Source organism: Oculina patagonica, chromosome 5, assembly GCF_052425735.1.
Source record: "Oculina patagonica isolate OP01 chromosome 5, crgOcupat, whole genome shotgun sequence".
NCBI lineage: Eukaryota > Metazoa > Cnidaria > Anthozoa > Scleractinia > Oculinidae > Oculina > Oculina patagonica.
The window spans coordinates 25,183,778-25,208,210 of NC_135762.1; the positions used below are offsets into that span (position 1 = coordinate 25,183,778).

A 24,433-nucleotide genomic window follows, 5' to 3' on the forward strand; every position below is an offset into this window, starting at 1 on the left:
TTTCGACACGTTCAATTTCCGGTTTCGTTGTAGCTCTCCTGGGATGGGCTATTTTCGTCGAATTAGCTCGTAGACTGAAGCACGGTGTGAGATCCAACACCCTAAAACCAACAAATCAAATTTGCGTCGTAAATTGTTTGTTTATGCGTTAAGTGTGCTATTTATGGCCAAAATTGAAACGAGCTATTTCGAGATCTGCTTGCAGTGGCAACTACTGGAGATCGCCGTTTTTCGGCTGCGACACGGCTTTTCTGGTGATCAGGCCTCAAATGGCACCACAACATTTTTAAGGCAAGTTCTTGAAAATTGTTTCCGTGACAAGACGTGCGAGAAATACTGATCTGAGCAAAGCAAAATCGATTTTGCGTAACGCATTTTAGAATTCCTTTAGAATTCCCCTGATGAGGAAATATAATTTAGGGGCCTTTTCATTGTGAACAATATAATCCGGATACAAACACTTAAGGACTTTTTTTTTTTTTTAAATGCTTGGGAAATGACTCAGAGAAAGAAAATTTGGCGGCGCAACCGTGCAACAGGAAACCATGCCCAGGAAACCAGCTGAAACAAAGCTGGGCCAACAGGGGTAGGGTGATATACACACAAGGTAATGAGTAGGGGTGAGGTGGGGTGCTGACAAAATCATTCAAAGATCTACAAAAATAAAAATGTTTGGTAGTTTGTTTATTTATTTAACTTCACGAATTAGCCAAGGCAACATTATAAAATAGCTATTATACATCAGTGAGTTTCCTTTTATTTCCAAAATATTCAATTTCTGCATCTGTTTAGCATTTTTTTATGAATTTATAAGATATTTGCCAAAAGCAGTACATTTCCGCTTTGTAGAGGCACGTATTAATCTAAATGTTACATAAACTATCCTTAATTACTTTTATTTATTTCAGACTATTCTATATTTGCTTACTAACATTAATATTTCTGTGTATTCTTTGGATGCAATCAGGATGGGGAAAAACAATTTTCTCTCTGCTCCCCATTCCCGATTGTGGGCTATAATTTTCTTACATTTATCCAATATATAAGCTATGCTTCACTTTTTTTTCTAATTACTATGCCAATGAATAATGAAGTGATGGATTATTATAATCCAAATTAAAGCTGCAATTATTAAAAAATTGAATTAAATCTTTTCTCTTTTTTAAATTTCACTTTTATTAGTAAGTTCAAATAAACTCTCGTCTGTTGTGCTATTTACATGCCCACCCCTCTCCCAATATTAAATTGATTCAAAGATCCTGTAACATGTAGTCAGACATTCCTTTTTTTGTGATACATGTGGACAAAGGAGAGCTCAAATGCAGTGAACATCATGTTCAACATGTGCCAAACTCGATGCATAAATAATATACTTATGTATGAGAAGTTGTTCATTCATTCATTCTGCAGGTTTTTCAGCAATTTAAAATTGTAATAGCATTCTTTACAGTGACATAATCCAATAGAGCTGGATTCAATTAGGCATCAAAAATGAACTTGACTGTTTACTTTGGCATGGCCTACACAAGAACAAATGAATTGCATCGTGCATTATGCATTCCACTCAGGAGAGGTGTCTGCTTATTGGAGGTTATAAAAAAATGCAGTACCGTATTTATTCGATTAAGCACCCTGGGCACTTATTAAATTTTTGGACCTTTAGAGTGGGCGCTTATTCAAGGTGGGCACTTATTTGACGCTGGGTGCTTATTAAATTTTCAGCAAGTAGTAATTGTACATTGCAACAAAACTATTAATAATAACATAATGTTAAGATGTACCAAAGCAGAATTTTAACTGTTCATTGAAAGTTTCTGTAAAATACTAAGAAAACTCAGTCTTCGGGCAGGTCTCTCAGCAGTACAATAAATTTTAGAGATTCTAAGCCAGAGAAGAAATCATAATCAATACTTCTCTTGTGCACTTCAGTTTTTTTTTTTTTTTTTTTTTTTTTTTTTTTTTGGTGGGGGTGGACACTTATTTGAAGCTGGGCACTTATTAACTTTTCTTAACTTCAGGGGGGCGCTTATTGGTGGTGGCCGCTTAATCAAATAAATACGGTATTTGCATGAGGCTGGAAAAATGAAAAGTGTCTGTTTGCTTACATAGATGTCTTCAAAGAGGATGAGTCCATTAGTGGAAGTTTGACTACCCTGGGTGCCAAAGGTTTTTTTTTGTGGTGACAGTGAGACGCAATCATTTAGAGAATCATCAAACGAGCGAATTGCTCGATCGCGGCTTCGCCACTCTCTCAACAATCGCGGCTTCGCTGCACTGTCGCCACATAAAAAAAATACTCTGGCACCCAGGATAAAGTTTGACTGCCTAATAAAGTCAAACTAACCAATCAAAGCAGGTGCAAATCCTGTAACATTTTATAATAAGACTTGATCATGAGGATTCACAACAACTCTTTTTTTGATTCCCTGAATCATTTTTGAGTTTGATTTTCTTCTGTGAATTTCTGAACTTCCCTGATTTAGTTCTAGATCTGGTGCTTTCGCTAGATGACTCCACCGAGGCGTAATGTGGTGGCCGATCCATAAAACTTTTTGAACGTACAAGTTTATGAGAAAGCGTCAGAAAAATGGACTCTATTGTCTCCAGTTCTTCATCATTTTTGGTTGAAATTTCCCACATTGGCATACTGTGGAGGTCTGCAAATTTTCTTGCTTGATTAGAGCTAACTGTTCTCTCGTGAATAAGGTCGCACTTGTTTCCTATCATTAGTTTCGGGACGTCGCCATCACATTCAGTAAAACCATAATGATCGTATTCTTGAAGCCATGTTTCCAATGCCCTAAATGAACCTTCTCTTGTGATGTCATACATGAAGATCACGGCACTCACATTCCTGTAATAATGAACCACCATGCTTTTACGGAATCTCTCTTGACCCGCAGTATCCCAGATTTGTAGCTACAATAGAATAAAGAAAAACATAATAAATAAAGTGTCTAACCTCTCTCGATTGACACCTTCATAATACAGACACCTCTAAATTGTGGAAAGTTCAATACTGGAGACCTTCACTTCAGATTGGAGTAAGAGTACGAAATTGAGAACGAGTACATGTATGACTTTTCAAACCTAATGTTTATGCTTCCGAGTATCACATTTCACACCAATCTTGTACCATTAGTCTCCTTTTCGGCTGGTCAGCAACAGGAAGAAGTGAGGGCTCGGAAACGTAACTGAATTGAAATTCGAAATTCATATTCTTACTCAATCTCATACTCATAGCTCCGATCTGAAGGTACCTTTTATTGGTCCCATAGAAACCAGAATTTAAATAACATACACCTCTAGAATATGATTGGATACCACTCCATAATAAGAACACTCAGCTTTGCCCATCTGGTGTCCTATTACACTCCTTCTTATTAAAGCGTGAACACTTAAAATATGTCTGGAATGTTCTTTGTGTTTTAACCAATCACATGCGAGAACTTCAGACCGCAGAAACCACAAACAACGAATGATGGGTTTCCATCGGTCACGGAACAATATTCGGTTCTCGTTTCGCTCCAATTTACAAGGAAACACTAATTGTAATTCCTTTCTTTTTGAGAACATTCACTGCCGTACTGAAGAATATGTATGAGTGATTTTTTTATAGAAAAAATTGAAAAACCAATGCGCCCGATGCCACGATTTGCCCCAGTTGCCGCCAATTTTCAAAAATGGTAACGAATTCGTTTCTGCAGTTACCGTTCGCCTGATGGCATGTTACAATTTGAACTGAGGTAAGCTTGCATTTTCCGGTTTTTATCTCACCCCAACTATTGTAGCAGACCTAAACACTGATAGAAGGAAGGTTCGTTTCTTCGATATCAGCGAAACGATAGCGGGAAGGAAAAGCGAAAATCAAGCGATTGAGGTGTTTACTTTGCACCAATCTGTTATCACGGCAACATTTTGAATAATTTTCGTCTGGAGCCTTTACAGTTTGCAGTCTTACGATCACGGAACCTCTGATTGCCTTAGGGTTGAAATCGTTTGCCGAAATAAATCGAATTCCTTGTTCTACCGAAAAGATTTACAATCAGTAACGAAAACTCCACAATTTTGTATTTTATTTTTGGTTTATCGTGTTTACATCTTATGTCTAGACGTGTCTACAACATACTGCATGCACTGAACCATGTCGTATAACGTCGCTGAAGGAACCGTCCTTTTTTTTTTCCTTCAAAAATCCCTGAAACCTTGTTCTGGATGGCCCTCGATACGACAGAATAGCAGTTCTTTAAATTCCTGAAAAAGAGAGAGCGTGTATCCTGAAACAAAATAAGAACTAAAGTTGCTCCGTGACCGATGGAAACCCATTTGTTGTTTGTGGTTTCTGCGGTCTGAAGTTCTCGCATGTGATTGGCTAAACATAAACATTCCAGACATATTTTTTAGTGTTCACGCTTTTATAAGAAGGAGTGTAAAGGGGTTTGACTGTATAAAAATCCATACAGCTTATAGGCCTTACTTTTAAATCTTACACAAAAGGGGCAGTTACAGACCTGCCAACCTGTATGAACTGGAAAGCTTGAATTTTTTTAAAAAAGACAACCCAGTAGACTGAGCAGTCACTCTTTTTGCTTAAAATCTGTGGGACAAACGTGAAAATAGCAAGTGAGATCGAGAGTGAAGTCCGAGCAGCCAGCATTCGTCCCACGGATTTTAAGCAAAAGAGAGACTGCTCAAAGTCAAACAACCCAGGAAATCTGTGTCAAAATTTTGACATTCACCAATAACATATATTAATATCGCAACAAATCAAACAAAATCAGCCATTACATATTTGGCCCTAAAAAAGCCATGCCTGACCCAGGAAAGTTAGTGGGACTGGCAGACTTGGAAGGCCTCTAGCTGGACCTGGCAAAGACTAAAGGTCCATTTGACGAGGATGATGGTGCAAAGCCAGAATTTCAGATTAATTGCTGAGCCAAAATACGTAGTCCTCTTGTATTTGTTGTAACATACATCAATTAAGCCATGCTGGATTCTCTTTCCCACCCTATCCCCCTCCCACTCTCCTGGCCGGGATGAGGGGCTAGCTGACAAAATAATCTTCCAAAATCAAATCCCTTAGGAGGGGGATTGGATTTCATGTACAAATAATGCTAATTTGGGCAGACTATGCTTTGACATGAAGCGAAGATATAGAGGATGTCAATGTTGTTGTCAGCTATTAGTGTGCCAAACAGCAATCTATTGGCTGATGAAACAAAGGTTTTTTTATCGTAAAAAATGTTGTGGTTAATCATCGTGGTAGAGTACAATAATAATAAAGTATTTTTCGTTTGTCTCACGACGTAGTGTCACTTGTGATGTAGATCGCAACGTTTCGACTGCACACTGCTAGTCTTAAAAACTAACTGGGTTATTAATTTATCTTCTAGGTCCCTCAGCGACGCCGAGATAGCTCTGTTGCAGAAAGGACTGAACTTCGCCGTAACTCCTACGAACATCCCTGCCAAGGAGATTATCACCAGTGTCGAATCAGCTGTCAGACAACTCAACACCGAGCAAGCAGACCTTGTCAAAGGAGCCGTCAACAGCATTCTTCAACAGGCAGAACCACCAGAGCCTAACATCACGAAAGAAATGCGAGACGGGCTTAAAAGCCTAAAGGAGGATGATTCCATCATGATTCTCCCAGCTGACAAAGGGCGTGCGAGTGTAGTCCTGGACACTGATACCTACCGCACTAAGATGTCTACCTTGATCGAGAACGGACCGTACCAGCTCCTGAACAAAGACCCGACAGACCGTCTGACCAGAAAGCTGACCGAAAAGCTGCTAACCCTGAAACGAAGCGGAGATCTATCAGAGACTGTTTACAACAAGATCAGACCTCGACACAAACAGCCACCAAGAATCTACGGTTTACCTAAAATCCACAAGGCCGACGTACCTTTAAGACCTATTGTATCATGCGTTAACACCTTTGCATATGATTTGTCCGCCTACCTAGCTAACATCTTGTCTCCTTTAACAGGTAACTCGGATTTCGCAGTGACCAATTCAGCCCACTTCGTATCCACCATCAGCAGTGAGACGATCCTAGACAACGAGATCATGGTGTCTTTTGACGTGGAGTCGCTGTTTACAAACGTTCCTATCGACGGCACTGTACAAGCCGCGCTACGGAAACTAGAGAACGATCCCAGCCTTGCCGATCGCACAAGGCTAACACCTGCTCAGATCGCTGACCTGCTGAATTTCGTATTGAGATCCACATACTTCCAGTATAACGGATCAATTTACGAACAACGGGAAGGCGCAGCCATGGGAAGTCCGGTTTCCGCTGTTGTTGCTAATCTCTACATGGAGAGCTTTGAGAAGCAGGCAATAACTTCATCTTCCTACAAGCCTAAGATATGGAAATGCTACATGGACGACACTTTCACCATTTTGGATCGCGGGAGTGTCGACAGCTTCTTACAACATCTTAACAACCAGCAGCCTTCCATCCGCTTCACCATGGAAACAGAGAATGACTGCAAAATCGCCTTCCTCGACACCACAGTTTCGAGAGAACCAGACGGCCGGCTCACCACCAGCGTATATAGAAAACCAACACACACTGATCAATACTTAGCGTATGATTCACACCACCCTCAATCAGTAAAATGCGGTATTGTTAAGTGTCTTTACGATCGTGCTAAACGCCTCATAACAAAACCATCTGTTATATCCAAGGAGAAAAAACATCTGTCATCTGTTCTTGTTTCTAATGGTTATCCTTTTTCTTGCTTGCAGAAGATCACCAAGACCAGAAAGCCGAGCACCAGTGCTGAGCCTACGACCAAGTTTAAATCTACTGCGGTTTTACCCTACGTCAAAGGTCTTTCCGAACAACTTCGCCGCTGCCTACAACAACAATGCGTGCGGGCTGTTTTCAAGTCCGAAACCACACTACGATCACACCTAGTACGGCCGAAAGACGCTGTTGATTCCACTAAGCAAGATGGCGTTGTTTACAGGATTCCCTGTGAATGTGGCAAAGTTTACATCGGTGAGACGGGAAGACCTATGCAAGACAGGATCAAAGAGCACGACCGGGACATCCGACTCGCCCGTACCCAGACCTCCGCCGTTGCAGAACACACCAACAACACCGGACACTACCCGCTTTGGAATGAGGTAAAGTTTATTGATCGCGACCAGCACTGGTACAAACGCAGGGTCAAAGAGGCAATTCACATAAGACTTCACCCTAATAATATCAACAGGGATAACGGAATTGAAATTCCTGAGGCGTGGATGCCCACAATCAAAAAAACACAACAACAAGCCTGTGCGACAGCGGACCGCTGAGGGAACAACAGGACACAGAAACAGCGAGTATCGAAATGCGCCAATCACAGCTGTTGAAAACCAACCAATCACAGCGCAGCATCGTGCTTTATAAGTTCACGCACAACCAGTCGACCTTATCGCCTGATGAAGACTAGCAGTGTGCAGTCGAAACGTCGCGATCTACATCACAAGTGACACTACGTCGTAAGACAAACGAAAAATACTTAATTATTAAAGGTTTTTTTGTTTAACAGGTAACTGGTAAGCAAATTTAAATAACAAAAAATATGTTTTAGCAGATATCTTCCCTATATCTAAATGGACAATCAATAACAAGATATTTAATTTCTTTACCAACTTGCCCGCACAATTACTAGATGCTGGACAAACTTAATATGGCTTTTTTTTTATTTACATTTACCGTTAAGTATCATAAATAGCAAAGAAATTTGAAACATCAACACAAGGTTACTGAAGGTCATCAACATTCACTATTTCGAAAATCAATAATCATAATAAAATCCAACCGTGACATTTACAACACAATAACATCAAAACACTTAGCTCGCGCTACAATAAAAACAAATTTACATACCCGAATGTTTGCCCCATTTAGCTCGAGCTTTCTTTCCCAAAAATCCACCCCGATGGTAGCCTCTGTTCTCTCCGGGAATTTCCCAGTCGCAAATCGATGGGCTAAGCAAGTCTTTCCTACGCCGCTATCGCCGATAATTATGATCTTGAATACTTGTTCAGGAGTCTCACGTTCACCGTCTTCGTCAACTTTGTCGTAAAACATTGTAAATTGTTTTTGCGGTAAAAAATAAGGTGCACAAGTCTGCGGAATCTTGGATTATGTCACGCACAAAATTGCGCGTTCGTTACGCCGTCCTGACGTGAGATGGCGATATTTTCCATCAAATTGAACAACAGTCGACTTTCCAATGTCGTTACAAGATAATGGAGCTGTGAAGAATCAAAATCAACCGCGATTTTCCTTTCAGACCGTATTCTTGGAAGCTCGAGACGTGAAAGAAATCTTCTCGAATGTTGCTATTGCCAAATATGGGGGAATCACCGCAGCCGGTAACTACTTAGGGCTCACAAATCGAACGTGCTGTGTACCAGTCTTTTCGAATTTTCCGCGCGAGCTGGAAAATGAGTTACAGCAAGCGATTTCTTTGTGGGAAATAAGTCAAACATGTGCTTCGATTTGTTTATAGGTATACAATTGAGTGATTTCGAAACGTTTTTTTGCAGGGATCTGCACCATCAACTCCAGGTACGACATACGCGCCCAGGGTTGGCAGAGGCCAAGAGGGTTGTTAGTAATCTACGTAACGGCGTAACGCGGAACGGCGTAACGGCGTAACGAGAAACGGCGTAACGAGATTTTTTTTTTTTTTTTTTTTTTTTTTGTTTTTTGTTAACAAACTAACCAACAAACAAACATTAAATATATCTCACAAAATAAAGGGCATGTATATCTTCTTTATCCTTAGAGGTCAATCTAGAGCCAGGATGTCGAGTTTATTTCGAGTTAGGATTTCAAGGAGAAGCGCGGCCGGCCTTCGGACTTGCTCGCGCCGATCGATCATGATCAAGACAATGAAACGAACAAAGTCGAAGCAAGTCAACAAAGCCGTTGACAAAAAAAAAAAAAAATTAGAAGGGCCTGAAAAGCTACTGATTTCGTAAGAAAAAAAAAACAGAAATGAAAAGCCCACAACAAGGGGTATTTTCAGTTGGTCACCCATCCAAGTGCTAACCCCGCCCAACAGGGCTTAACTTCGGCGATCGGACGAAAACCGATGCTTTCCTTGTTGTATCAGTGTCAGACGAGACAAAGGGTTATAAGAATCATGCAAATAGTGAAAAAGGAATACCTTGTTTAAATGGATCTTATGGACAATTTGGCACTTTCCTTCTAAAACTGGACTTAACTTTTATGAGCTGATTTACGCGCTTTCTGATACCACATGGAAAGCAACGGTTCTTGTCCGATCGCCGAAGTTAAGCCCTGTTGGGCAGGAATAGTACTTGGATGAGTGACCAACTGAAAACACCCCTTTTTGTGGGCTTTTCATTTCTGTTTTTTTTTTCTTACGAAATCAGTAACTTTTCAGGCCCTTCTATTTTTTTTTGTCAACTTGCTTCGACTTTGTTCGTTTCATTGTCTCGATCATGATCGATCGGCGCGAGCAAGTCCGAAGGCCGGTCGCGCTTCTCCTTGAAATCCTAACTCGAAATAAACTCGACATCCTGGCTCTAGATTGACCTCTAAGGATAAAGAAGATATACATGCCCTTTATTTTGTGAGATATATTTAATGTTTGTTTGTTGGTTAGTTTGTTAACAAAAAAAAAAAAAAAAAAAAAAAAAAAAAAAAAAAAAAAATCTCGTTACGCCGTTTCTCGTTCCGCCGTTACGCCGTTCCGCGTTACGCCGTTACGTAGATTACTAACAACCGGCCAAGAGTACTTCATATTTTCTTGAAGAGGCTCAACGGAAACCGCAAGATATAATACGTCACGAAAACAACGCTATGAAAAACATACCCCTTCGCCCTTCCTCCAGCAACAACAAAAAGCTCAACTTTTTTCTTCCGTCTCAAAATACCCCATATATGGACTCCTAGACTGTTCCTAGTCATAAATATATTTTAGAATACCACTCATACGTTACAGTTTTGCGAAAAAGTCCCTTGTTGAAAAGATGTTATTGCACCTGATTTTGGTTGAAAATGTTTTTTTCATTTTTGCTCGTTGACTCTGTTAACCCCTCCCCGAAAGAATGTGATAAATGGGCATCTAAACGTCACTGAGCCCAGTTTATAATTACTGCTACTTACATTCAAAGTTACTCAGTGATGTGCATAATGTGTAGGATTTTTTGGTTACGAATTCGTTCCAATTTTTTAACCTTATTCCATACCCAATTCTTGTTTTACTGATTTTACTCTTCCTTCTCTCCTTTCAGACAGAAAGATAAGAACTCAAAAGTATATCCTGGCTGGAATGTTAGCCAGTGTAAGAAAAGTATTTTCTATCGATTTTACTTGCAACAACAAACATTCTACAGGTTTTTCTTGTATATTCAGTACATTCTTAAGCAAGTTTACCGATTTGCAAAACTGAGGTACGCTTCCAGTGATCTGTTCTGTGATGTACAGAAATGAAAACATATTCGTGTTTCATTTCACATACTAATAGAGATATCGAACAGTGGTGATTTTACACTTGACAAATTTTTGTCCGACTTACATGTCTGAAGTTTTCTAAAGGCAGAGAGAGTGCAACGCGCAAAAATATGTCAGTGCAGCAGTGCTAACGCAGCAGGACCAAGTTTAGGCATCGAAAACTTTGCGAGATTTTTTCGTATCGATTCTCCCGCGAGCCGGTGAAAAAAAATCTATATGAGTGTGTCTCAACTTCCCGAGAGTGACCCATCGTTCTCCTTGACCAGCGGTCAGGAGGCGAACGACTCTGGAAAGCTCTCGCTGGCTGTTCAAAAATATCGGTCTTCGGATGAACATGTCTGGTGTTTTACTCCCGGTGATTTTTATTGTTTTAAAAACCAATCGAAATCGAGAGTTGAGCCGAGTTTCGTAACGCTTCCACAGCAAGGAACGAAGACTCGAGATATTGTTTTGTACAATTTTTCCTTCAATTTGTTGCAGCTTCAGTCAGTCAGCTACACAAAACGTTGATCTAAAATGCATTTTATTGTTGTTTCCCTGCAACTTTTTCACAGTGTTTTCAAGTTTTTTTTTTTCAACTCTCGACCTTTTGCCTTAGTTCCAATTGAGAGAAAACCTCCCGTAGAATTTCTTAGCAGTTGACACTAAAGCATTCCTGAATTGTTTGTATTTCCAAGTATAGATCAGGGGATTTAAACAACTGTTTGTATATCCAAGCCACAGACAAATCAAGCTTACTTTGGAGTTAATCTTCTTCTTCATTATGATGTCCACAAATAGCGTAACACAAAACGGAGACCAACAGACAAAATAAGCTCCGATGACCACCAAAAAACTTTTTGCAGTTCGGATATCTGAAGCGTGTGGGTGCCTTGTTCGAGTTCGTTTGGACGCCTGGCGAATGGCAGACGTTTTTCCAAATGTGCTAATTTCGGCGTTTTCTCCACCAAAAGTAGACACAAAAGAACCGTCTACCATTTCTAGCGTTCCACAACTTTTGCGGCTATTGAATCGTTGTGTATTTATCCGCCAAACATGCAAACGAGCGATTCGGAAAATTTTCCAATAGCACACTGCCATGACAGTTAGAGCGAGACCGTATGTTAGACCAAGAACTGCAATGGCGAAGATAAGAGCTTTCCCGGATCCCGACCAATCTTTTTCGAGATCGCAGTTATCCAGATTGGGAATAAAACAAAAATAAGAACTTACGCCAAATTTTGGCGGGAGAGCGCAAAACATTGCATAAACCCATATAAATGTACAAGCTGTGATAGCCTTTCTTGGGCTTACAACAGCAACATACTTGAATGGCTTAGCAATTGCAAACCATCGATCAAACGAAAGCAATTGCAAGTTCATAATGGAACAGATGCAAAACAAAAAGTTTGCAAAGCCAATAAACTCCTTGAATGCCATTCCAAGGCGAAATTTCCCATTGATTAAGGTATCCAAGGTATTTGGGATTACCGTGAAAGCGACGAAAAGATCAGCCAACGCCAAATTCAACACAAACCAGTTAGATTCCTTGCGTCGCAGTTCCTTTGTGCGCGAAATGACAAAGACGACCAATAGATTCCCAGAAATCGCCAATACATTGACCACAAGAAGGCCCAACGAGGAAACAAGTATTTCAGTAGAGGACCAGTTTTTAGTAATAATCTCTGACCGATTAAGAGACATAGCGAAGCGTTAATTTTTTTCGCCGACTGAAAATAATAAAAAACCGTACCGCTTTGCTTAACGACCGACAAAATTCACACTTAAAAATTTTTCCGTGCAGGTGCTCACTTGAAGAAAAGATCTTAAAGAGACAGTTGCCTTGGTAACAGCAATTTAGCACTACTCTGCGACAATTTCAACTCGATTGTAAACATGTAAATTAACTTTCAAGTTTTGTGGTGAAAGGGCTCGATAAGACCAATTTAATTTTACACAGCATGCAAGACAATTGGCTTTAATTCGTTCCTCTCAGAAGGGCAACACTATAAAATCTTATGTTTAATTTATAAAATTAAAATTGGCCATTTGCCCTCCTTGTATCAACACAACAGGCAGTTTCACTTTAATTTGGCGGCCAAATTATATCAAGCTAGTAAGATTGATCAGTTAAACTTTTGCAACATCAGCTGTCATTTTCACAAGGCCTGTGGGGAAAAAATTCATTCGAAGTACAAAATGTACAAATCAAATCTCATGAATAATTTACCGAAGAAAGGTGATTAGAAAGGGCTAATTATTTTATCCCACGCTGCCTCAGATGCAGATTTCATTATGCAAAATTTGGACTTATCAATCAGCACCACGTGAGCGCATTGCCTAATAGGTTTCCTTTCAATGCTCGAACATTCGTTTGGGTTTCATCCGCATACAAAACAACAACAGAACTGAATAGAACCACCCACTAATAATCACCTTGTACAACTGAATAAACAGTACCACACAAAAGTACAGTACTGCTCAATAGCTATCATTTGAAGCGGAACTTTGAATGTTCGCACGCCAGGATTTCATCCACAGACTGTGAAGTTAGAACAACCTTAATTTGCACAGCAAAAATAATAAACAGTACCACATGAAAGATAAAGCTCAATAGCTTGCATTTGAATGGCCACACACCAGGGTTTCATCAACAGACTTTGGAGTTAGAACCATCTAGTTGTACACCAAAAATAATAAACAGTCCCACATGAAAGCACTACCCACTAGCTATCATTTGAATATAATGGTCAAACACCACGGTTTCATCAACAGACTTAAAAGTTAGAACCACCTTGTGCAGCGAAAATAATTAACAGTAGCACATGAAAGTACTGTTCAGTTGCCTTCATTTGAATGCTCACCCTAGGGTTTATCAGCAAACTAAAAAACTAAAACTAAACAAAATACAAGTTCGCAGAAAAATCGTTTGTAAATGAAACTGATACGGCTTTTTTCCATATTTGTTCAACGGCAAAGTCGATCCACAACAAACATTAAACATTTTATCTTTTTATGCATATGTCCTTTTATTACTTGTGTTTGCGCATTTATACAGCATAAAAGAGCAGTATTTTAACTTTAAAGGAAAAATAATTTGCAAACATTTGACAGGATCGACTGAAGAGATTCGAAACGTATAAATTCGGTTGAAGGGGGAGATGATAGCGGGGGGGGGGGGGGGTGCACTCCCATACATGAGCTATATAGGTATGTGCCGTTGTGAATTCGAAGGGTATGGTTTTCAAGCAGTTTAGTCTGGAATAGGGTATAGAAATCAGAGAGTTTTGTCTAGAAAAGTTATCATTTGCCGATCAGTGGTATGATTTAACTAAGTTCAGAATAGGAATAGAATCCCGGAAGAGAAAGAGGCTTTTCCAAACGTATAACATAAAATCATCGTAGTAACATTGTCGAAGATGGTTTTCCATTAAAGACACTGATATGATGTGCCTCGATTTTCTTCCGATTTAGATCAAAGCCTTTCTTCGAATTTCTTCGGTACAAACGTCGGCCCACGGATTAAAGTCGATTGTTTATTCAACTTTTGACAAAGTTCAGCTTTAAAACTGCCTCGACCTTAGGGTCCGCCTAGCGCAATGAACTTCAAAACATTTAAAATCTCTACCACAATAAATGATAAACAATATATTTCTTTTGAACTAGTAACTAAAAATATTTCTAAAATACAGCATATGTTTGTTAATTACAAAGTAACCCATTCGTTACTGGCAGTGAAGGATGTCATCCCCTCACGAAAACGATCAGAACTAAAACCCAATTTTCCCCGAAAAAATAAAGATAAAAATATATTATACAGTATAAAATACAGTTAGAAGTGTCTTGACTCTGAAAAAGGGTAAACACACGCCGTCAGATTAAAATAGATAACACAGGGCTCTATTCAGATTTTGCCATTCATCAGAGCAACAGAGATCCCAACCGTCAGAGTAAATCCATTGCCCAGAAATTCCATGTAATTTTTGATTGATCGTGACTTAATTTGATCAACGTCAATTTGTGATATTTTAGATTTGCTGAAGATGTTGTTGAAAGCTTTCAATAGTCTTCTGTTAGTTGTTATGTTTATACTAAAACGCAAACAGTAATTTTGATGCTGTGTATTCACAAAAAATGTAAGAACAAGCATCGTTATGATTTTATAACCAGGAGCAATAGAACAAATAGTTATCGATAGTTAAATTGCCCTTATAGTTTACAATGGGCCTAATTGAACATATACTCCAACATTACTCCCTTGTCTAGATCTAATTATAATATTCCCACTTTTTCTTGACCGTAAACTATACTTGTTACAATCGTGTCGTTTCGGTAAATTTTAAGAAGAGGTACGAAAATTACCCGATTAAAATTTTGCGAGCATTTCAAACGTTATCGCATCAGCGTGATGTCATATAATCAAGTCCTGTAACTTAGCAACCAGTCCGGTGAAAACCGCGGGTTCAGTCTGAATTCTTGGAGACGGTTTCCGAGCTTCCGACTGCTTAAGGAGTCACGAGGATTAATATTTCATTAATCAAATAATACCAATAAATGTCAAGCTGTCATTGACGCCTTCGTCAGTGATCTTTTTGTAGAGACCCAGTGGCTTGCCCTCGTTGTCGGCCCTAGTTTCCGCATATCTGTCGATGTCTTCATTTAGAGTCACTTCCGAAGCGGATGTCGAAGTCATTTCCTCTATACAAATATGTTCACTGCTGACACCGTCCGAAGGCGAACCGACATGTCGGTAATTGTAGTTTGGATGCGGGACAGGAGAAACTTTAGCAGTTCCTTCTGCATTGTTTACACCACCGTTACACAAGCAGTTAGTGACTTTATCATTGATCATGCTCGTGTCATAACAAATAGGCGATGTACAGTCATTTCGATTGTAGGGTTTCTCCTTTGGTGTGAGCCCCGCGGGCTGCTTCGGCTGCTTCCGCGAGGGGCTGTTAGGCGAAGTCCTTTTAGAGGACGCGAGGGAGTGTCTGGCTGGGGCGTAATGCCTTCCTTTAGGAGGAACCGTAACGCGCACAGCCGTGCTCGGAGGAGCTGTGTAGCCGGGGGTTTTTCTTGCCAACAGTTGTTGAAGAGGAGACTCATAGTGTGGCACCATCGTTGGTCGATAGGAGAACTGTCGATTTGCCAACCTCACTATCCCTGGCTCCGTAAAAGACTTACTTCGGAACACATCTGGTCGATTTGAATTCGGATTCCCGGAGGGAGTAAGAGGCATTCGTGGGGTACCCGGGGGTGACAGGGATCCCCCCTTCTTTCGGGGTGTTTCTTTCTTCATGGAGTTGCTTCGTGAAAGCGGTCGCTGTTGTGTCATATCCAGAGGTCTGACAACTCCGATATTGTACGAGCTCGGTCCAGATATGTGAATTGTTCGTCTGCCTGGTGCATTGCGAATGATATCTCCGTAGTTTATTCGCTGACGCCTGTCCCAGGCCACTGGAGCACTCTCGGTCGAAATCTGCCGCGCGACTCTAGTGCTTGGAGCAGTGAATGAATTGCTTCGCTGAACGGGCGGGGGTCGTTTCTCCGGGGCTACAAAAGACTTGCTTCTGGCAAGCTCCCGGGGCTTTGGAACTGGTCTATTGACTTCTATTTTACCGGATTCTTCAAGTTGTTTACTTGGAACAGCGGCGTACAGAGAAGGATTATCCGCCGGGGCCGATAAAGCCCTTTTGTTTCTAAACTGAAGACGAAGACTCCGTTCGTTTCTTGTCAGAGACAGCGACGTGTCTTCTTGTTCCGCGAGTGGCGCGGGTTGCTTTGCATCTGTAAGTTGAGGGGGAGGGGAGGGTGAGGGTACTGTTTGCTCTTGCTTAGTCTCCTCAGAAACTTCTGCTGCAGAAAGCGTCTTGCCTTTGATAAAACATGATATCTGATTAAGCACACCCTTCTTCTGTTTCTTAGCTTTCTTGTTTGTTCCTTCGCTACTTGTTTCGCTTGCTGTTTCACTGGGAGCCTTAGTTGTTACTTCTTGTACTTGAGGCGTCGGAGATTTCACTTCTTTTTCTCCTTCTACCCGCTTGGGTTCCGCATGATTAACTGGCGTTTTGGTATCGAGATTGTCCGCTTCCTTCACTGAATTCTTAACTTTCCCATTTTCCTTGTCCTTCGCGCTCTCCTTTTCTCTTCCTTTGCCCTTTTTCTTAGCTCTTGTCACCTTTCGCAGATTTTCCTTTGGAAATGACCTCGCACGCCACACATCTAGATTCCTTAGCCCCATGGGCGTCGCCATTTTCTTTTGGCGTGTCCGAGGGTTTATCAAAAGGACTGTGGCTGGACACAAAGTACCCGTTACCCGTGTGATAAATCTTCCTTTCTTTGATGAGAATTCCCAGGCAGTCATGAATCACGTTCAGTTTAGGAACGTGCACATATTGGTATGTCCTTGCAAGGTACTCCGCGATCGATTCCTGTGTTGCTACCTGCTGACTGCCGTTAAGTGCGGCGATAGTTTCCACTAAAGACTTGGTTAATGGCAGGAAAGGTGCCTGTTGTATGACCTCCATGCCAATAGAGCTAACTGCACCTGTGAAAGAAAACACATTTGAAGCAAATGAGATTTGACAACAAAGGAAGAAAGAGCAAGCCAAACAAGCCATGGATCAAAAGAACATAAAAAACCTGAAGGCTCCTATTCATTAATGGGACGCTGTCACCAGTTTCACTTCAAAAAGCTGCAAGAGCCTTACATAAGACATATGGAAGCTACAAATAGTGGTCCAATTTTGTAAAAAGTCTTAATGTTAGTATCCTGAACCGATATGATCAGGGATATTATCGTGACTGTGAACAGAAACTTTAGATTTCAACTTGAAAAAGTTCAGGCTTATTTTTCAAGTTTTGTTCTCTGTGGTCTAGACTATTATGGCTCCCTTCTTCCTTCAACAACAATTTACTTTATATCTCCATCTTGATTTACAAGGTGCATTTCATGTACGAGAAGACCTATTCGCCAGTTTTAGTACATTTTACCCAAAAGTATTAAAATCCCCGTGACAGTGCCCACTTTAAGTGAGCAAATCAACTTAAAATATAGAGAGGAAAAGTACTAGTTATTGGCTAATTCACATATTCACATAGTGCTTGGATCAGTGTAAATAAAAGACAAAAAGAACCTTGCCTAACCATGGGTAAAGGTGTTTATTGAAAAATAAAATGTTTTATTTGACAGAGAAACTCGGTTATAAGCGGCAAGAGTCGATTTGATGGTTATATTATATATATTGCCTTTAAAACGCTTTCTCACGGTTTTCACGCTAGCTAAAACGGCTTAGAAAGATTTACATGTAACAAAATGACTCGCCTACTGAGTTGATCCCAGTTCTCAAACACAAGAGGTCCACGAACCTATTCTTTCTACAAACGTTTACCTCCCGCATTGTAAGTAAGCCCCTTTATGGCAAGCTCTGAGCACGCGTCAGTAAACCAACCTAAGCTAATTTGATCACGTGGGCAATTCAAACAAAGGCCAATAAGCTAACGATCACCATGTGAAGATAGCAACTGCTGCCAATCGCCTAACTTCGAGAGTATTGCGATGCGCATGCCAAACAGGTGAAATAAGAACGTGAAAAAATAAAAACAAATGTGGTTCGAAGAAGGTCAGTATATGACTAATGAACATGAATACTACACTAAAGCAAACAACAGAAACCTTTATTAAATGTCCTCTTGAAAGGTCGTACTGTCTCGAGAACAATTGTCGCGACATGCGATAAGACACGCATACATTAAGCTGTCCTTTCTAATGAACACATTTTTGCGCGATTTCCATTGGCGAATTTTAATGACCCACCAAATGAACAAAAATTAAGATAAATATATCTTATTTGACATTCTCGCGTGTTATCACTATTTGGGTGAACACGCAAGTGCTAACGCGCACGCCACGCGACAACGCGCGCGCGAGTTTGCGCACGTGGAATTTTAAAAAAAGCAGCGGATATTATTCTGGAAGTGTAAAGTATTTCCTTGAAGCGGAAGCGGGCATTTTCCTTTTCATTAACAAAAAATTCCTATATCATTAATTGGGGGACAAAGTGAGATTTAAACGATAAATTCGCTCTTTGCAGGTAGTTGTTTGAAAACCATTTGACGGATCTTCGACACAAAATATTTCAAGCAATAGCGCTCTACTATTTACTGTGTATTTATCAATAGTCTTGCGGGGATTGAACTTTGGCAGTTCAAAGGGATTAACTTTTTTGCATGATATTGTTCAGGAGATCTAGATTTCACTGACACGAATTTTGATCCAGTGTTGATGTGACAGAAAACTGGTGCAAATGATTCCGGCATTTTAAGTGATTGTAACAGCAACGAGAGAATTGGTCCATTTTGCGAACAAAAACGTTTTGGCTCAATTAAGTGCGGTACAAATCCCACACTAAGTCAATTTAGTTTTACAATGGAAGCTCTTTCTTTCTGCATTGAAACGGAAACAGCAACCCTCAGTCTCGATTATTTTAGGAGGTCCGATTTTCTAGAAGGGTATCAAGGGCATCTATAAGATGCTTATACAAAGATTACGAACTGGAAGTTAAAAAAAAGAACCCATTTAAAACCACGGAGACCACTTTGATGCGTTTATAGTGCTGTTAAATGTAGCAAAACATAAATTTCGAGATAATAATCTGTTGGCGATAGCATGATTTTTTCGAGTATTTGTTGCTGTGACTTTCAAGACTGTCGCGCTAAAATGAAGCCTCCTAAGTTGTTTTTCTCTCTGAGTGGTTCTTTGATTTACTAACTAGGAAAGTTCTTTTATTTTGTTTTGAGCTAATGGAGGTTATTCTTTCTATAAATTAAGCGGTCCGCCCGAAGCTTTTTGAGAAGTCAAGCATGGCCGTAAACAAATGAACTGCTGGCTAAAAATAAGTTTTCCATGAAAGAAAAAGAACAATCTCGCACCTGTTCAATGTTTCTTGGGTCCTTCGCAACGCTTTTAAAAATATTCTGTCTTCAAAGTGCTTCAACGATCTGAGAGACACTTAAAATAGTGTAAGAAAGGCGATGAAATTCCAATGTTGAAAAATCGAACGAACATTTATTTGCAAAGTGCGTCATTCGGCAAAACAAGACTTCAAAGCGCAGTTTGTTTATCTCCTTGTACAATGATGAATAGCATTGTGTGCTCAAAAATAAGGCAAATTTTTCCGTTTGCATGCCTAGTTCATAGAACAACACAAGTGGGCTTAACAGAAAAAGACCGTGTTAATCTTGCTATCCGGCGCGAAAACCTCATTGCAAAGTCACATCCGGTAACTTTGAAATGGTTTGCAAATTAGTTTGTTGCAGAGCTCGGTTCATTGAAAAACGCAACACGTTTAAAACAACAATGCGTTTAATACCCTACTTTTAGAGAAACAGTGAAAAAGAAGCGAATAAAAAGGTGGTTTTAATCGTGTTGTCTTTTGTTTCGGCAAGTCACTGTTTTAGTTGTCTTTCAAAACGTCAAAAACACAGCTATTAAAGCTACTGCGCGTGGTGAGCCTTTCATTGCCATTTTGAAAAGCTTTCAACAAAAGAAATCACAATGAACAAATCAACTTAACTCTGGCCCCAGGGCTCATTTGCTTTGACCAAATTGGCAGATCGAAGCTGTTTTGCAGGTTGTTTATATGTTTAAGAGAATCGGAGCATTTCGGGTCCGGACGATTTCTAGCTGCAAAGTTAAAAGTATCGTTACAGTTTTGCGAGAAGTTTCTTGTGAAAAGATGTAATTGCGCCGGATTTTAGTTGAATAGCAACCGTATAAATATTATTTAATTGAAAACTTAGCGCCTTTCTTCCGCGCTCAACCAAAACCTCTTGTCAATTTTCTCTAATGGAAAATTCAAATTAGCGACGAAAAAGTAAACTTGCGTCAAAAGGCCCAAGATTAGCTGTAACTATCCAGCAGAATGTTTTTATCGTTCCTTTAAAACTCGCGCTAAATAATTCATACTTGTTATTCAAAAAACGAAGTAGTAAAAAAATAATACGTGCTCGATCGCAAATGAGCGAGCAAGATCATTCATTCATTCAAAAGCGTTTGAATTAATTGCATTGAAGTGTTTTTGTAGGCCAAGGTAGGGACGAGCGAGAACGTTCTGGCGGCCTTAATATTTGAAAACAACCTTGTAGAATATTGTTAGCCCGGCTATTCGAGAGCGTCATCGCCAGTATTGCACCTGTCTCAACAATCGTCTTGTTTGCCAATAACAAAATTATAAAACCTTGCTCGCATAAATCCAATGAATTACATTTTTTATTTACAACAACCAGATGCGGTAACAAATTATATTCTTGCGAGGGACAGAATTGTAACTGATTTATTAAATAGTCGCAAATTTGACCGCATATAAACCCACCAAAGTTCCATCGGTTCCATTAAAGGCAAATAACGTTTGGGAAACACTTAGCCACAATTGAAATTTTGGATATCAGTTTCAGAGCGGAGGAACACTCCAGCCCACACTGACCAATACGCAAAACCCCTTTTATGAAGGCCGATCGTAATCGGCGGGGACGGACAATTTAGAAAATGAACTTAATTTACGAGCAATAAAAATGAACCTACCTATATCTCGGATAATAAAGTTATCAGGGCTGCGGAGAAAATGGCGTCTCCAAGCTTCTTTAATGACCTCGACGTCCTCATGCGGACCTTTGATGAGCAAGGTGAACGGAAAAACCCATCCTTTGAGACGAATCTCGTCTAAGCTTTCTGTTAACCTCGTTAGCATTGTCGATCGATTTGCTTCCTTAAACTGATCGAAGAGTTCCAATCCGTTAACTTGATGAGCTGGTTTGGAATGATTGTCGACATTGCTGCCGAGGTTATGTTCACAGTGATGTGGGACTGCGGTCGAAGTCGGACGAAACACAACTGCTAAAACATTGCTTAGGACAATCGAACATTTCGGCGTCCGGTCCCGGACAGATTTCGCGTTCGAACTCATCCCATCGAAGAATTATCAACTGCTTAATTCAAGCGTTTTCTTGATCAGCGCTTTCGAGGCCAGATGAAGTCGGCAGCAGTGTTGTTAGTTTTGTAATTCACATATCTGTTGGTGGTTTACAGGAACCATCAATCAGAACTCGCGATGGCTCAAACAAATGCAAATATTAGAACAAAGAGCGCAGCGGACAGGAACGTGTTTATAGATGACAAAAGCCACCGACCAATGAATCATGAATATATGCATCATCGCAGATTAGCTGAGAACCACGAAATGGACTCAACAGCACAGCGCAAGTCAAGCGGTCAAGTGGTCCTGACATATATAATTGTTGTGGTAGAGATTTATATGCGTCTTCGTGACGCCATTTCAAAAAAATTATTTCACTTTTATTAGTTGTCCGCGTGCCTGTATAGTGCAAGCTGCCATTCTCGCGCGATAGTACGTGCGTGTGCGCGCGTGTAATGAAGGCAGTCACGCGTGGGTAGCGCAACGATTCGGAAGATATTTATAAGACACTGTAATGATTCGCTTTTTGGCCCATAACACAAACTGTTGAGTGCTAGCTTATCTTAGCCTAATAACAGCTACTACTAAGCAGCTAATAGTTGGAAAGAAGGAGTTCTCTCGATCTAAGATTATCCCACGCGAAAGACACGAGGTCGCGCGTGCGTTAACGTTGCTGCCTGGGGGCAGTGCCTATAAAGATTGCAAATTCTGTTCGGAAACATCGATTAATCTGCTCTTAATCTACTCGGTAAAACTTGGTTACTTATTGATTTTGAAAAGCTTGTTATTCACCTCTAGCTTGAGGAAGTGTTTTTACTTCAAATTATAATTAATATTTGCTCAAGTAGTTAAAGCTTTGAAGCTAGACAGGCAAGAAGTAACAGTGGTTGGTGAACCATTATCGGAAATAATTAGCTGGATTATTAACTTCTGCTGTCACTACGTCTGGGTAAATTCTGCTCATAAATTTGCCAATTCTGCTTGCTGACAGTATTCGTAAAATTGTCTATTCTGCTCGAGGAAACATTCCACGTTGTAATTTTTTAATTTTTTTTTGGAGTAAAAAGTAGAGATTGTAGCTCGTAATCTGCGTTTTCTTCGAACTGTTCCAACTTTCTTTCCATATATTAAAATTAATCTCGTTAACTGATATTTTATATAAACTTCTGTTTATAATATTTCCTTAATTACGCCAATTTTTGGCTTATTCTGCTCAGAGTTTGTAGAGGAGACTATGTTCTGCTCGAGTTACTTTCATTTTTTTTTCTGCCAGGCAGAATGCTCGCTGCAGCAAGCGGCGAAAAATGGTCTATACTACTCGAAATTCTCCCCATTGAGTTTTCCAAGCTAGCTTAATTCTATTTAACAATTAGACTACGAGCCCGAGTTTTCTATGAGCAAATAGTCAATGAGGCGCAGCCGAGTTGACTATCGCTCATAGAAAACGAGGGCGAGTAGTCTAATTGTTTTAGTAGAAACTCTAAAGGACTGCAGTCCAAAACCTACAATATTGTGCACTTTAAAGACAAAAATAAAGAAAATGTACCGCTTAAAGAGCTACGCGCGCGCGACTGTTTTCTATCGGCGAATAGAAAACAGTGGGAGAACCAATCCGAATTGCGGATTGGTTCACGGCTGAGTTTCTACTAATTCAGGTTAGGTGGAGAGCAGAGAGAGAACGTAATAGTGCGGGAATGGATGAATGGCGGGAGGTTTGGTTCTCTCGTCCAAATGCCTCGCCTTTGAGTTTTTCACTTGCTGTTTTTCACAACGCCCCCAAACGAACACCTGGAACAGGCTAAATATATACACAATCCCATCCGTGTATAAAGATCGTCAATATGGAGGTCGCCACAATGACTATCCGGCTTTATAACATTAGCTTTTACGAGCGCGCACATTTCATGTCGAGCGATATGGCGAGGAAGTTTCTCAAAGTCTCCAAATTTTCAACGCGGCATGCTCGATTGTCGGTATGGTAGTTTATGGATTTCGCGGCCAGAAAGAGATTCTCCTCTTTTTGGAAACTCTGGCTCTTTTATGAGAAAATGTTTCAGAAAAATATTTTTATCTCTTTATTATCCGAGCAAACTTCACATTAAATCTTGGAACTGATTCGTCTCTGTCTCAGCCAAGACTAATGGAGGTCTGTCGCAATTAACTCTGACGAACGCAATACAAACACATTATTTATCTTCAAAATTAAAAATCCTTGGCCTCAATATGCTGTTAGCAAAATTCACTCAAAATCGTCACTCTGAAAACCGAGTTGAGAATTGTTTGGTTTTCGTTTAGAAAAAGTCATCCAATTCCGTTGACCATATTTTTATTGTGATCTAGCCCACCCCAAAGAGCAAAACCTCTTTTCTAGAACTGATTCACCACTGAAGTGGGTATTTCAAAAGGTGATACAGTATTTTTCACAGTATTTCTTATGTCAGAAATGGCGTCAATGTTATTGTAAGACATGATTCAAAGCTCACATTGAGCTCACTGCCTAAAAACACACTATTTTTAACACAAAAATTTGTTTTTGAGACAAAATAGTCTCAAAATAGTCAGTCTGGTCAAAAGAACTGGGGTCAAAATTCTTCCTGTTCTAGTTTAGACAAACTTTAACAATACAACATGTGAAACAAGCTCTGCTGAGTAGGGGGGCGTTATAATCGGAAGAAAAATAATATCAATTTTTCGAATGGCATAATGTAATCTACATAAGAACAGTATAAGAATAGAAGGTCTTGTAGTTGGGGTTAACGGGGGGAAGGGATTTCCGGTGAAGTGTCGGGATTTCGGGGGAGGGGCGGGTTCTCTAGGGAGGGGGGGGGAGACTTTCGGAAGACTATCAGTACTTCAAATGAATGTGTGAGTGTAGTTTTCAAAGCAATAAACTCGTTGCTTGAAAACAAATTCCAACCCAACCCTGAGCTTGGTAGACCTGTGGTTTCTAAAAACTAAATCGTACACTACTTCGAGCAGAAAAAAA

The 24,433-nt window shown here is 40.1% G+C and overlaps 3 protein-coding genes and 1 pseudogene across 8 annotated transcripts; 1 reads left to right on the forward strand and 3 right to left on the reverse strand.

Annotated features, from left to right (window-relative positions):
* The first annotated feature begins 1 nt into the window (after position 1).
* LOC144653491 (uncharacterized) lies at positions 2–10,448 on the forward strand. 5 transcript variants are annotated; one of them, XM_078513483.1, is made up of 4 exons: positions 2–291; positions 5,394–7,140; positions 10,276–10,397; positions 10,429–10,448. In XM_078513483.1, the coding sequence occupies exons 1-3, from the start codon at positions 164–166 to the stop codon at positions 10,285–10,287; spliced, it is 1,887 nt and encodes a 628-aa protein (XP_078369609.1). In that variant the 5' UTR covers positions 2–163; the 3' UTR covers positions 10,288–10,397; positions 10,429–10,448. The 5 variants fall into 5 exon arrangements, with proteins under 5 accessions (XP_078369609.1, XP_078369611.1, XP_078369608.1 ...); XM_078513482.1 differs by lacking the exon at positions 10,429–10,448 and adding an exon at positions 8,557–8,578 and having other exon boundaries at positions 5–291; positions 5,394–7,557; positions 10,276–10,399; XM_078513481.1 differs by lacking the exon at positions 10,429–10,448 and adding an exon at positions 8,557–8,578 and having other exon boundaries at positions 5–291; positions 5,394–7,550; positions 10,276–10,399.
* On the reverse strand, positions 677–8,524 carry LOC144653492 (putative Ras-related protein Rab-33). The gene is made up of 2 exons (XM_078513486.1): positions 7,892–8,524; positions 677–2,919 (listed from the first exon to the last, which is right to left on the reverse strand). The coding sequence occupies exons 1-2, from the start codon at positions 8,093–8,095 to the stop codon at positions 2,392–2,394; spliced, it is 732 nt and encodes a 243-aa protein (XP_078369612.1). The 5' UTR covers positions 8,096–8,524; the 3' UTR covers positions 677–2,391.
* A 468-nt stretch (positions 10,449–10,916) lies between the features above and the next one.
* LOC144654805 (alpha-1B adrenergic receptor-like) lies at positions 10,917–12,630 on the reverse strand. Its single transcript, XM_078515028.1, has one exon. The coding sequence runs from the start codon at positions 12,176–12,178 to the stop codon at positions 11,090–11,092; it is 1,089 nt and encodes a 362-aa protein (XP_078371154.1). The 5' UTR covers positions 12,179–12,630; the 3' UTR covers positions 10,917–11,089.
* Positions 12,631–14,107: 1,477 nt separating this feature from the next.
* Positions 14,108–21,708, reverse strand: LOC144653495 (uncharacterized; annotated as a pseudogene). Its single transcript, XR_013570752.1, has 2 exons — positions 21,057–21,708; positions 14,108–17,021 (listed from the first exon to the last, which is right to left on the reverse strand). The product of XR_013570752.1 is annotated as an uncharacterized LOC144653495 (transcript).
* Positions 21,709–24,433: the final 2,725 nt, after the last annotated feature.